General features: G+C 36.1%; 3 protein-coding genes across 3 annotated transcripts in view; 2 read left to right on the top strand and 1 right to left on the bottom strand.

The window, feature by feature from the left end:
• LOC134749950 (uncharacterized) overlaps window positions 1-9,503 on the bottom strand; it is a 27,001-nt gene extending 17,498 nt beyond the window's left edge. The window contains exon 1 of the mRNA XM_063684986.1: window positions 9,448-9,503. Coding sequence (XP_063541056.1) covers window positions 9,448-9,474 — 27 coding nt within the window. The 5' untranslated portion in view covers window positions 9,475-9,503. The remainder of the gene's footprint in view (window positions 1-9,447) is intronic.
• Window positions 4,122-5,471, top strand: LOC134749879 (uncharacterized). The gene has a single exon (XM_063684878.1). The coding sequence runs from the start codon at window positions 4,131-4,133 to the stop codon at window positions 5,442-5,444; it is 1,314 nt and encodes a 437-aa protein (XP_063540948.1). The 5' UTR covers window positions 4,122-4,130; the 3' UTR covers window positions 5,445-5,471.
• Window positions 7,946-12,736, top strand: part of LOC134749970 (protein takeout) — a 20,213-nt gene continuing 15,422 nt past the window's right edge. The window contains exon 1 of the mRNA XM_063685008.1: window positions 7,946-8,060. Within this exon, the coding sequence (XP_063541078.1) occupies window positions 8,006-8,060 (55 nt within the window). The 5' untranslated portion in view covers window positions 7,946-8,005. The remainder of the gene's footprint in view (window positions 8,061-12,736) is intronic.

The following is a 12,736-nucleotide window of genomic DNA, read 5'->3' as shown; positions in this document are numbered from 1 at the left end:
ATCAAATGAAAGAGCTCATTGTTAGAATCTCAAATATATATTTTTTATAATTTTGAGATAAACAGTTTAGAAGTTATTCAAGAAAATAGACAAAAAAGACCATTCCCCCCCTCCCCTTTATCTCCGAAACAACTGGGACAAAATTTTTGAAAAAAATACACAAAATAGATCTTTACCTACAGATCACAGGAAAACCTATTAGAAATATGCAGTCAAGCGTGAGTCGGACTTAATTACTTAGTTTTTGATCCGACCCCTACGGGTTTTTTAAAGACATTTCACATAAAAAATACATTGTTTAAATTGTGTAATGTACGGAACCCTTGGAACGCGAGTCCATAAACCGTAATAACAGCAGGTTTTTATTGATATAGTCTAATACGTGCCCGGTCCGGGTATTTATTAGAGGATTATTATCATTAGATACGTGTAAACACATCTTCAATATGTCGATATTTCCAAATTAATTAGCTACCGGAACTTGCGGGACGCACATTCCAAAGTTCCAAGGTTCGCTCTTATAAGAGGAATGTTCCCAATGTTCCCATAGGGTTCGATATGAAATAACTTTGCGAAGAAACTTTGTATGTTAGGTGAAGAAGCAGGACGCTCGACTTGTCGAAATTAACGTAACTATACTATGATTATTGCTGTGCCCTACCAAGATCCATGTGAAACCCACTATGTATGTACCACCAAATGTAACATGGATGCAATAAATAAATAATAAATTATGAATTATGATAAAATCGTAGTCCGATATCGAGCAAGAACAATATAACAAGTTAATAGAACAAGGGCGGGATGGTTGAAATGGCGATGCCTTAAGGGCGTCCTGTGCGAAAGATGTCAATCAAAACAAAGGGCACAGCATACAAACGGGCAGTTAGACCAGCCCTGCTCTATGGATCCGAGTGCTGTACCGTGAGACAACGGGATGAACAAAGAATGCACGTAACGGAGATATATGTGGCATTCTCAACGAAAAGGGTACTTATTGTCGGTTGTCAATAAAGCGCTATTTCCATATAGCTTCAATTTGAAATCAACCTTGTCGACAAGCGACAATGTGGTGCCTTTTGGTTGAAAACGTCACATACATAGATGTTGCGCTGGTCGGGGGGAGTTACAAGGCTGGACAAAATAAAAAAGATGTACATAAGAGGCACCTTCAGTCGCAAACATTTGGAACAAAATGAGCGAAAGCAGATTGCGATGGTTTGGACATGTTCAACGCCGTAGCGACGACCATATAACAAAGAATGTAACCACCTAAAGATGAGGTCTCAAGGCTGAGGCTTCGATTATTTGCTTATCCGTCAAGAGGACTAAAACTAGAGCATGGACGGAAACTAGCGCATTGACCCTAGTTACAGATGTAGTGCATAATTGTTTAACATAGTATTTTCTCGGAAACGTTCGCATTTGTCATGCTACTTCAGTTAACCTCAGTACTTTTTGTAACGCAAACCTGTAGTTTTTATGTTGAAATTTTATTGTTATTGTTTATTTGTTATTGTTTTATTGTTTATTGTTTATATGTTTTCATCAAGGACAAGTGTCATAAAAAATCCCATAGATACTAAACTATATTTTGCAAGGGCAGACCTCAACCAAAATCTTGTTGTTATAGCGGCAACAGAAATACATTATCTGTGAAAATTTGAACTGTCTTGCTATCACGGTTCATGAGATACAGCCTGGTGACAGACAGACAGACGGACAGCGGAGTCTTAGTAATAGGGTCCCGTTTTTACCCTTTGGGTACGGAACCCTAAAAACATGTACATAACCTTGGCTCAACGGAAATAGATATCAATACACTAAAGAAAAAAGTGACCAAGTCCACCGGTGGCCGAGGCGCGAGAATCGAACCAACGTAAGTTAAGTTGGCTCCATTAAAATAAAAAAACATGGTCACCCTGTATACCATAGCAGTATAATTTAATATTAAATTGCTCTAGATATATAACCGAGGACTCAGACGGATACAATTTTAATCAGAAAATATTTTCAGAGTAAGTAACTGAGATACAAAAGTGATAAGCCGCGCCATCGCCAATTATATCTTCGATCGCAAGTTTCAAGACGATTTCTTAGGTACAGTCAGATGCAGAGAGAGCTTAGGTGATCCCCCCTGCACAGAAATTTGTTTTTCTGTTCTTTCTGTTCATTGAATTAAATGATTTTTCGGGCAAAAAAATTATTTTTGGTACAAGCTTTATCGCTGTCTGTACTTTTCTTTCCACAGGCAACTAAGTAATACTCATCGAGATAATTCTAACATCCCCAAATAGGTTGCGTTGTTTTATCACAGAATGCTTATAGCTACCTCCTGTCTCCATCATCAGATCAGCTCGATGGTACCATAACATTTGCTTTGTCACCCGACTTACATATAAATTAAATTGTATTGTTGTTGTTGCTCGAGTCACCAATTGGCAAGAGGTCGCACAGGATCGAGAAAAGTGGCGCTGTCTTGTGTCGGAGGCCAAGTCTCATTTTGGGTCGCTGAGCCAACGGAGTAAGTGAGTAAGTAAGTAAGTAAGTAAGTAAGTAAGTAAGTAAGTAAGTAAGTAAGTAAGTATTGTTGTTGTGTGTTGTATGTAAATTTTCAGCTCAATCGTAAACCAGGAAGTGGGTCTTTAAATTGCAAGTTGCAAGATTTGATTACAGACACACAGACAACGGGACAAGTGAAACTAAACAAAAGCTTGTAAAAATTGTATGAAACAAACAACAATTGTACTCAAATGTCGTCCAATTAAATAAACGGCTTCATAGGAAATATCAACTTTGTATCTAATCATGACTTCTCTGATGCTTTAAGGCTGCATATAACTATACTCTTTTCCTTAAAAAAACCCACTACGAATAACAATCGCAAGGGACATTCGAAAACTCATTCGATATTAAACCGTATTCTCACACAATAAATTCCAAATTCAAACTGAATCAGGACTAATAAAAAAAACTAACACTACTGATTTTAGACTAATAATATTAGTCCACGAACTGTCAAATTGCATACGATTTACCATTTTATGATTTTAGTTACCATGGCAACACACTAATAATATTAGACTAATACCGTTCCATAAATGGGCCCCTTTACTAACGTAATACACACGAGGGTAGAAATGTGGTACCTCAAATACACATCCAAGATGGCATTGGGTGTTTCTATGCAATATAAAATATGGTTGTACTCACAGTTCCTTCAGTTTTATGTCACTTGATCTCCGCAACCACAAAATATAGCGAACTAAAACGCAATTAACAATGTGTTCAAATGAATAGACACATTAACGATTCTTGAATAACAATTGGTTTGAAGCTATAGCGACAGCAGCGCCTCTTTTTGCAACATGAGGAAACTAGTTGATAAAGTGCTGTCACGTTAGTTCTGCTACTCTCCACTAGATGGCGGTGTAGCTGTAAACTTATGTTTTGATCTGTGTGTAAAAACTAGAATAAATTTATTTAAAAATATTAAAAATTATTAATAACATGTATTTTATAATTGATGATTTTAATTATATTACACATATGTGAGATGTGATTTACCTATTAACTTTGTGTAAACTATTACAGGAGGTCCGTGGAACTTTATAAATGGAACGTGAATGGAAGGCACTTCTTGATTAAAATAACATATTTATTCTTGAATTTACACACACATTATTTATGACATTACTTTCTTTGTTTATTTTTATGACATAGCTTATAATACCTCTTCACACTAACACTTTGAACTAGCATGGGAACAGCGCCTCTTTTAGCGAATTATGAAAACATTTGACAGCAAAATGCACTCGCGTTGTTTGTTCTATTCTCCACTAGATGGTAGTAGTGACCCACTAAATATCAATAATTTTATTATTTAGTTATACAATTTTCTTTAATTACTTACGTATTTTAAACCCAACCTGTTTTATTAAATATCTATTGTGTTAAAATGTGTATGATAAATAGCGCGGCTGTTGATCCCATTATTGACAAACTGTATCAAAAACTGTATACTTGCTGTATACAAACTTGGTAACCATAGAAACAGTTTGTTTACGTTTCCGTTGAATGTCAGTTGTTGATTGTTGAATGACAGTTGTTGTTCTGTTATTTTTATAAAAATGCCTTTAAAACCAAGTAAACTGCAGCCTAAAAGTTCGTGTGATAAACATAAATGCAACAAATCTTCTACTGAGAAGATAAAAATGCCGAAGAGAATGTTAATATCTAAAAAGTGGCATCCGGACTGTTCGCATGAAGTAAAAACTAAGTCTGCTGGCATCATCGCTTCTAAGCCGCAAAGAAATAAGCCGAATAAAACATCAAATTCATTACCTATTGTGCCAAAACATAGTAAAATTCTAGATTTTTGCAAAACGTGTGGAGATACTGATGATATTGAAACAGCTGTAGCTGTATTTTCTAATACTGTAACAAATTCTACTAGCAAAACTAATGCTGTGTCTTCAAAAAATAGTAAACATGTTGTGTCTCCTAAAAATAGTCAACAGGAATTGAAAACGGACTCCCAGAAAGTAAAAGTAGAAACTAAAGTTGTAAAACAATATTACAAAAACGAAAAATATGCTGATTCCAAGTCTACAGTAGATTATACAAAAACATCTCGAAAAAGTGTCAAAATCAACTCGAAAAAAAATAATGCAGCTTTGAAATCTGATAAAAAAATTGATATTGAAGACGAAGTTGTACAAGAGCATTATTTAAATGAAAAGTTTGCTGATTTATACGATTCTATACATGATTTTGACACTATCATCAGGAATGAGCAAGTACTGGATACTATTACTGAAGTAAATGAAAGACAAGTGTCATCTGATAATAAATCCACTTTATCTCATAAAAAATCATCTCAATCGAATCTATGTACTTCAACTTCAGAAGACGAAGTAAGTTTGAAAAAACTGAAAGAATTCAGGAAGAAGAATTATTTTGAATGTCATTCATCAAAGAACAGAATTGCAAGTAAGGGGAGCGTAATATCTCTTCAGGATCATAAATGTAGATACAGATTATATTTGAATGACAGACTATTTCCTGTAGCAATGGACAATGATCACAACGATAATATACGATGCGTTGACTGTCATTTACCCTTAGAACTAGCTCAAGAAGGAGACAAAGTAAATGGTACTATACAAGCTAAAGTGAAACTAGGTTCAGAAACTCAAGACATGGTATTACTTCTTCCAATAAAAGAACCGTTGATAATTAAACAGAAGAGAAAAGAAAATAACGATGATGATGTTGTGTACTTCGGTTTAGTAAAAATGGATCAAAATGGAAATTCAATGTTTAATCCGTCTTTACCGAGTGACTCTTTGGCGTTAAGGTATCAGAAGGGTTATAGACAATTTGATGATGTTCAAATCTATAGGTATGATAAGATCGAAGATTCTGATGTTATCTATATTTAGTAATGAATAAACGTTTTTATGTTTGTATCTAAACTAGTTAATTGTTTTATTTATGCAGATAAGTATACCTACACGAGTAGTATAATACGTCGAAAAATCATATTTAAGATCATCAAAATCTTATCGCTAGCCTTCTTGAGCTTACCGTGGGGCTTTAGTCAATTTGTGTAAAAATGTCCTATAATATTTATAATAATGTACATTTGGCACTTACAGTTATAAATCACTAGATGGCGATGAAGATTTATCTGAACCACACTCCTTCCTGACATGAGAGAACGAAGCTATGTTCGCCAAAAGCGGCATACGGACATCCGTTGTAGTAGCACGCGGCGAACTGACTAACGAACAATGTATAATTTTAGTTGTTAATTTCTAACTTGACTAAATTACTTGTTTACTGGACAAACAACATTTTTATTTTATTTCTTGTACCTAAAGGTTCGAATGAAGGTCAATACCGAATTGCACAAAATGCGAGAATGACCCACAGACAACCTTTTAAGTACAGGCCAATTCGAACGTACACTGACATCAGAATGATATTTCAATCATGTTATTTAGCAATCATGCGTCTCGCCAATACATGTACGGACAAGTACCAGCGAAATGCAAGATAACTGAGTGACATCAGTTAGATGTCATTCTTATATCAGTGTGTGTCATTTTTAATTGTCTACTCTCAGTTGCTCAAAGGTTGACTGGAAGAGATCCCTTACAGGGATAAGTTCGCCTTTGTACATTGTATACTTTTTGTTTAATTGTATGTCTTAACCTGTCTTATGTGCAATAAAGTGTTTACATACTTATATACAGTCATACATATGTTCGAATTGGCCTGGTAGAGATACGAGTTTGATGCACATTCATTACCATACCGGTTATAAATTCTTTATTTTATAGTCACGGGAGTGTAAACATGTTGACATGGTCATTTACGTATGAATAACAAAAATGGATCTTACATAGATTCCGCATTAATTAAATTTCTGGGGAGTCAAATTATCATCACAGATTTTCCATCATAAATTCATACGACAGACAGACAGATAGACAGACAGTTGGACAGACGGAGAGACGGACAGACGTACAGATGGACAGATGGACAGATGGACAGATGGACAGACGGACAGACGGACAGAGAGACAACTTAACTAGTTACATTACTTACATTAAGTTTTCCCATAAAATGTTGAATGGTGCAAAGCAAACCCATCTCCAATAGTTATTTCTTTTACAAGGGGGCAAAGTTGTTGTTTAATGTATTGGTATTGGTACCAGAGCAGGCGAAAAATTCCAAAATTTAAAAAGCCTAAAAGTGTAATTGTAAGTGTTGCGAGGGTCTCGAGGCACGAAGGTAAACAATCCAGAGAGATATTCACCCATTAGATATCCACCTCAGCTATCTAATTCTAATACAATAATATTTTGAATACAATTTCTTAGGTTAACTTTATCTTCCGCGTTAGCTGCCACCATTAAGTTCCCGGACGTATCGGATTGAATGTCATTATTATTAAATCTGAAATCGACGTCATGGTTTCTAAGAACAGATTTCGCTATCAGATCTCTCATAGTTTCTGACTTCTATGGAGAAGTCAGTATGGACTCAGTATGGACTGAGCCATTTGGATTGATCACCCTGTATAATATATAAATACTTAAAAACACCCATGACTCAGGAACAAATATCTGTGCTCATCACACAAATAAATGCCCTTACCGGGATTCGAACCCAGGACCATCGGCTTCACAGGCAGGGTCACTACCCACTAGGCCAGACCGGTCGTCATACCGTCAAAATAAACTTTATTATTTTTAGGGTTTCGTTTTAGTGCATTCAATAAATAAAGATAATTAATGAATAATAGAAAGGCCTAAAGTCCTAAACTCAAAACAAAACAACTGCTTCTGGAACTCAGAAGGTTGACATCATCATAACAAAACCGGCCAAGTGCGAGTCGGACTCGCGCACGAAGGGTTCCGTATCATTACGCATTAAACGGCAAAAAAGTCACGTTTGTTGTATGGGAGCCCCCCTTAAATATTTATTTTATTCTGTTTTTAGTATTTGTTGTTATAGCGGCAACAGAAATACATCATCTGTAAAAATTTAAACTGTCTAGCTATCACGGTTCATGAGATACAGCCTGGTGACAGACAGACAGACGGACAGACGGACAGCGGAGTCTTAGTAATAGGGTCCCGTTTTTACCCTTTGGGTACGGAACCCTAATAATTATGTAGGTACGTCGCTTGCGAGATGACGACTATTGTAATTATTCTGTCAAGCATAGGAATATTTACTTTAATTATTATATTTATGTTTATTAATGTTTTGCCCCAAATGACCTCGCTATTTATAAAATCAATCGATCATTATTAATAAAGATTCCCGGATTGTATAAAACGTGAAGACTAATGTGAGACGATTTTCACATATCCGATATCGGAAGTAGGATTTTATTTCTATTGGAACGTCCGCCCCTTCGCCGTAAGCACATAAAGCTGCGCGTGCGCCGCGCGGCGCGCATTTCGCAGTGTGCAGTGCGTGAAGTGCCATGTGGAGTGTGCTAGCAGTTGTTGTCGTTGGGACCGCGCTCGGGAGCGAGCTGCGTGAGTTTTTTAATTATTATTTTTTACTTTATTTACATACAAGATCGTAATTCCACTGTATATTATACAGTGGAATTGCGTAAACGAAATTAATAACTAGCTTAAATCTAAAATAGGCCCTTGAGGCATTGTACCAAGGATGCTGGCGGCATTTCCTCGCTGTATTGCAATGCTGATACGTTGTGCGAGGAAGCCGCCGTTATTTATTTACAAAGTGAGAAAAACGGAGCCTTACTGAGTTCCAGAAGCTTCAAGCTATTGATTTGGAACCTTATATCATTTGATAAAAGTTCAAATTTTTTTTTATATATACACAGAATTTCACACTATGCATAGTCATAATTATGTATATTTTTAATGCAAAAAAACTGAAACTGTGTTTTTCATTTTCTGGGCATCGAAAATAGTTTATTTTATTATACACGCAGAAAAATAAGTTTTATTTTTGAAAGTTACAATATTGGAGCAAATTGACGTCATTTATTTGGGCGATGTTTCGGGAGAAGATGTAAGTCTACTGAGATCGTATTTAGGGTTCCGTACCCAAAGGGTAAAAACGGGAGCCTATTACTAAGACTTCACTTTCCGTCTGTCTGTCTGTCACCAGGCTGTATATCATGAACCGTAATAGCTATTAGACAGTTGAAATTTTCACAGATGATGTATTTCTGATGCCGCTATAACAACAAATACTAAAAAGTACGGAACCCTCGGTGGTCTTGTCCGGTTTTTTCCAACTTACTTATTTAATAATATTTATGATAAGATATAGGATATAATATTGTTTTTCTTTATGTTATTCTCGAACTCCCCATCGGCACACAAACCTCCTTAAGGTTTTGCCTACGATGGGTCTTGTAATATTCTAAAAAACTGTAATTTGTTTCCTTATTCAATAAAATAAAAAAATAAAAAAAAATGCTTAAAAATATCTAAACACGCACTATAACGCCTTGGCAATAGAGGCGTGTTCAGATATATGTGAGCACCTTGGCCGCTCTGATATATCTGATGGTGACCGTACATAAATCCTTGGCATTATGAATAATATGCAGATATATTCTAGCACTGTATGCCTAGATACAATGATTACCTATAAACAATCTTGACAGAGATAAATTAAACACGTATAACATTGTAAGATGAATCATTATTGACTACAAATATCAAGAATCAGCACGTAGCAACAATTTAAAACGAATTCAATATCGTAAATTACTTTGCTTAGCAATATGATAGAATACACTGCATAAAATCTTAGTAAATCAGATTATTAAAGTGTAGAAATTCATTTGAGTTGCCTATTTTAATAATAGATGAGTCATATAATGTATGAAACCAGATTTCCATTAGGTACTATTAAATATATTAATAACGAGTCACTCACGTGTTTTAAGTCGAAAACGCTCGACATGTTTCACTCCGTACCGAGGAGCGTCATTAGGAACTTGCGTCGACGGTGACGGACCGGCGCAGACTGCGGGCCGCAGCCCTCCGTGCCCGATGACAAGGCGCGGGCGCCGGTGGCGGCAGGGGGGGCGAGAAACTACCCTCGTTTACGGCATTATTGTCAAATGATGGGTTGCACACAACACTCACTACGTCATTCGCTAATGGTTCGTCCACTGTCCACCGACGTAGTACCCAAAACAGGTCCTGATGACGCTCCTCGGTACGGAGTGAAACATGTCGAGCGTTTTCGACTTAAAACACGTGAGTGACCCGTTATTAATATATTTAATATGTCTGTGTCTCACGGAAGTTTTGTTATTAAAAAGGTACTCGTACTACTTATTTGGTTATACTAAACCTAATGTAGCAAACATTGCTGTGTTTTTATGTGATTTGTTTATAAAATTATGTACATACAATTAGAACTGCTTCATTTATGTTAAATAATAATACATTTCTATCAGGAATATTTATATACTAATCATTATTCTGTTTTATTTTTAAGTTTTTCGTATTAGGTATTTGCATGTTTATGATTTTGTTTGTTCATGGTTCACATTATTAGTTCCCTGTTCAGGAAACGTATTATTCGATTTCATTTAGATTCCATAGGCGTTAATATTAGTATAATATGCATAATCTTATGCGTGCTATAAAGCTTTCGCCTTTCTCGTTCTTAGATTATGATCCATACTCTTTATCGCATTTAACTATTCTTATCTTTACGTGAAAGTACTTGGATACATTTTACCAGTGACGAATACGAATCTTAATATTTTCTAGCCGTCTAAGAGCCTAAAATGGCTTTCGATTACATTAAGTAGGAATAATTTATACTCTCTTTTTATAGATAAGCAAAATTGTATTTGGCTTGGTGGGTTTTTATTTGTGTGGCTAAATAGGTAGGTAGGTATTTCTGAAAGATGCTAGCCAATATTTGATGATAATAATTATAATTATCCTCTTCGCATACTTAAAAGTATCCAGAATACCTGAGTTAGTAAACGACTCTAGATTATCTTCATCTTAAAATCCTCCATAACCATTTATTCACTCGTTCAAAGACATCTCTTGCATATTAATGTCACTTTTGTTCCAAAGTCCTGATTGGCATTCCTTTACAGTCGTTTCGGAGGTTCGATGGTATTGACCACCGAGATGGTTCAAGGTCTATTGACCAGTAATATGAGATTTAATATGCTGATGGGGCCTTCCAGAAAACTTTCGGGTGAGCACTCTAAGAAAAAGGGTACCGTTTACTATTTTTCGAAAAAAACATCAACTTTTGGGTTATAAATTTGTACTCTCAAATGCCTTCATCTTAAAATCCTCCTCCATAATCACAACTATTTATTCACCCATTCAAAAACATCTTTGGCATATTAATGTACCTTTTTTTCCAGTCCTGATTGGCATTCCTTTGCAGTATTTTCCGAAGTTCGATGGTGTTGACCATCGAGATGGTTCAAGGTCTATTGATCAATGATATGAGATTGGTCTTGCCGATGGAGCATCCCAGAAAGGTGTCGTGATAATTTAATACAGAATTCAGAACCTCTAGTACGCCAGTCAAATTAGATCCAAAAAAACGTTTTGAGGAATGAATTCACAGCAATATAACATTTAAAACTTTCGCGGTTTGAACACATATTAAACACATTTTGCTGGGACGTCAGTTAGCCGCGACCACGACCAGTGAAACCTGTGTCGAAAAGTCGGTAAATAAAGGTAACAAAATAAATTCGCGATAGACCCGTTTCTAAATGCGATTTAATATGAATTCACAGCAAGCTGGAAATCATTTTTCACATCACCAATTCGAAAAAGGGCTTTTTCTTCCCTGCTAGGAGGGATCAAAGTGGCACTTTTCTTCCCTGCTAGGAGGGATCAAAGTAACACTTTTCTGTTCTAGGACACAATTTAAAAAAAAAATTGCGCATTATATTTTTAGCTTAAATAATATTTTTAAACATTATAATTACCTCATAGGTGATGTGAAAAGTAATATGTGTCACATGGTAGCAAAATTATTTCCATCTTGGGCGTAACACACAAAGTAAGTGTCTTTAGGCATTAAGTCCGCCTTTTGTACCTTCATGTATTGTGCAATAAAGTTTAAATAAATATACAAATAAACACACTTGAATCCCTCACTACGCTCAGGATTCAATTGTACGCCCTCGCCGTAAATATGTCATTTTGCTCCCTTGCTGCGTATAATCCGAGTTTGCTGCGTCCCAGGATGTGTGGATACATTTTGAGAGCCTTGGGAGATACATTTTACCTTGGATTGTCAAAACCACTCGATATAGAAGGAACCCACTATCGATTACAATGTCACTCCCAGCAAGGATGTTGTGGATGGCACACAAAAAAAAATCCAAAGAGGCGGCCATTCTTACAATCTTTGACTACGAATTCATAATAAGGTATCTTTCAGATCCTAAGATATCAATTTTTATCATGATTAGAGCAAATTTTCCGTCGGACGTACCGTTTTTGAACTGCAACGAAAAAACTGAAAAAGAGCAAACAGTTTTCGACAACTGGAATGGACCAATTCGGATTACACTTATTTAGAACCAAATGAAGGTGAATGATTTCCAGCTTGCTGGGAATTAATTGCTGGAAAAAATCTAATTTGACTGGCTGTAAATTATATTCGATAGCGTGACGAGCGTTCGCATTTGCGTTATGATTTTTTGTATGGGATTTTGAACAGCGCGCCAAGCGGGACGTTTTGGAAACTCAATATCCCATACAAAATTACACTTAACGCGTACGTAGTACGTAAATTTACACTAGGGTTACAGTCAAGGGCATAAATATATATACATTCCCAAAGTTTAAAAAATATCTGTACGCTCTTACACCTTAGACAATAAAGTCGTCGTCTTCACATATTTTTGAGCCATTTTGAGGCATTTTCTATGAAAAGGGACCTTATTGTCGATAGCGCATACGCCGCACAGCGTCGCGCGGTATTGTAATTATATCGGAGCATCGTTAATAATGGCGTAAGCGCCATTGACAATAAGGTCCCTTTTTATAGAAAATACCACATTTTTGCCTTCGACTGTACCTAGAGTACCTACTGCAGATTATTAAGGTCTCGCGAAGGCATACGCGTCACGTCATCGACAAAGTAGACCTTCGAATGTGGATTGCCTCAGTTCCTCCTGAATCAGTTCCATCACGCAGTTGCACATATTGTACAGACAGAA

Source organism: Cydia strobilella, chromosome 19, assembly GCF_947568885.1.
Source record: "Cydia strobilella chromosome 19, ilCydStro3.1, whole genome shotgun sequence".
NCBI lineage: Eukaryota > Metazoa > Arthropoda > Insecta > Lepidoptera > Tortricidae > Cydia > Cydia strobilella.
Note: the sequence above shows the minus strand (reverse complement) of the source record. Positions and strands in the feature narration are given on the sequence as shown.

Coding starts and splice junctions, on each gene's coding strand:
- LOC134749879 (XM_063684878.1), top strand. CDS start 4,131: ATGCCTTTAAAACCAAGTAAACTGCAGCCTAAAAGTTCGTGTGATAAA.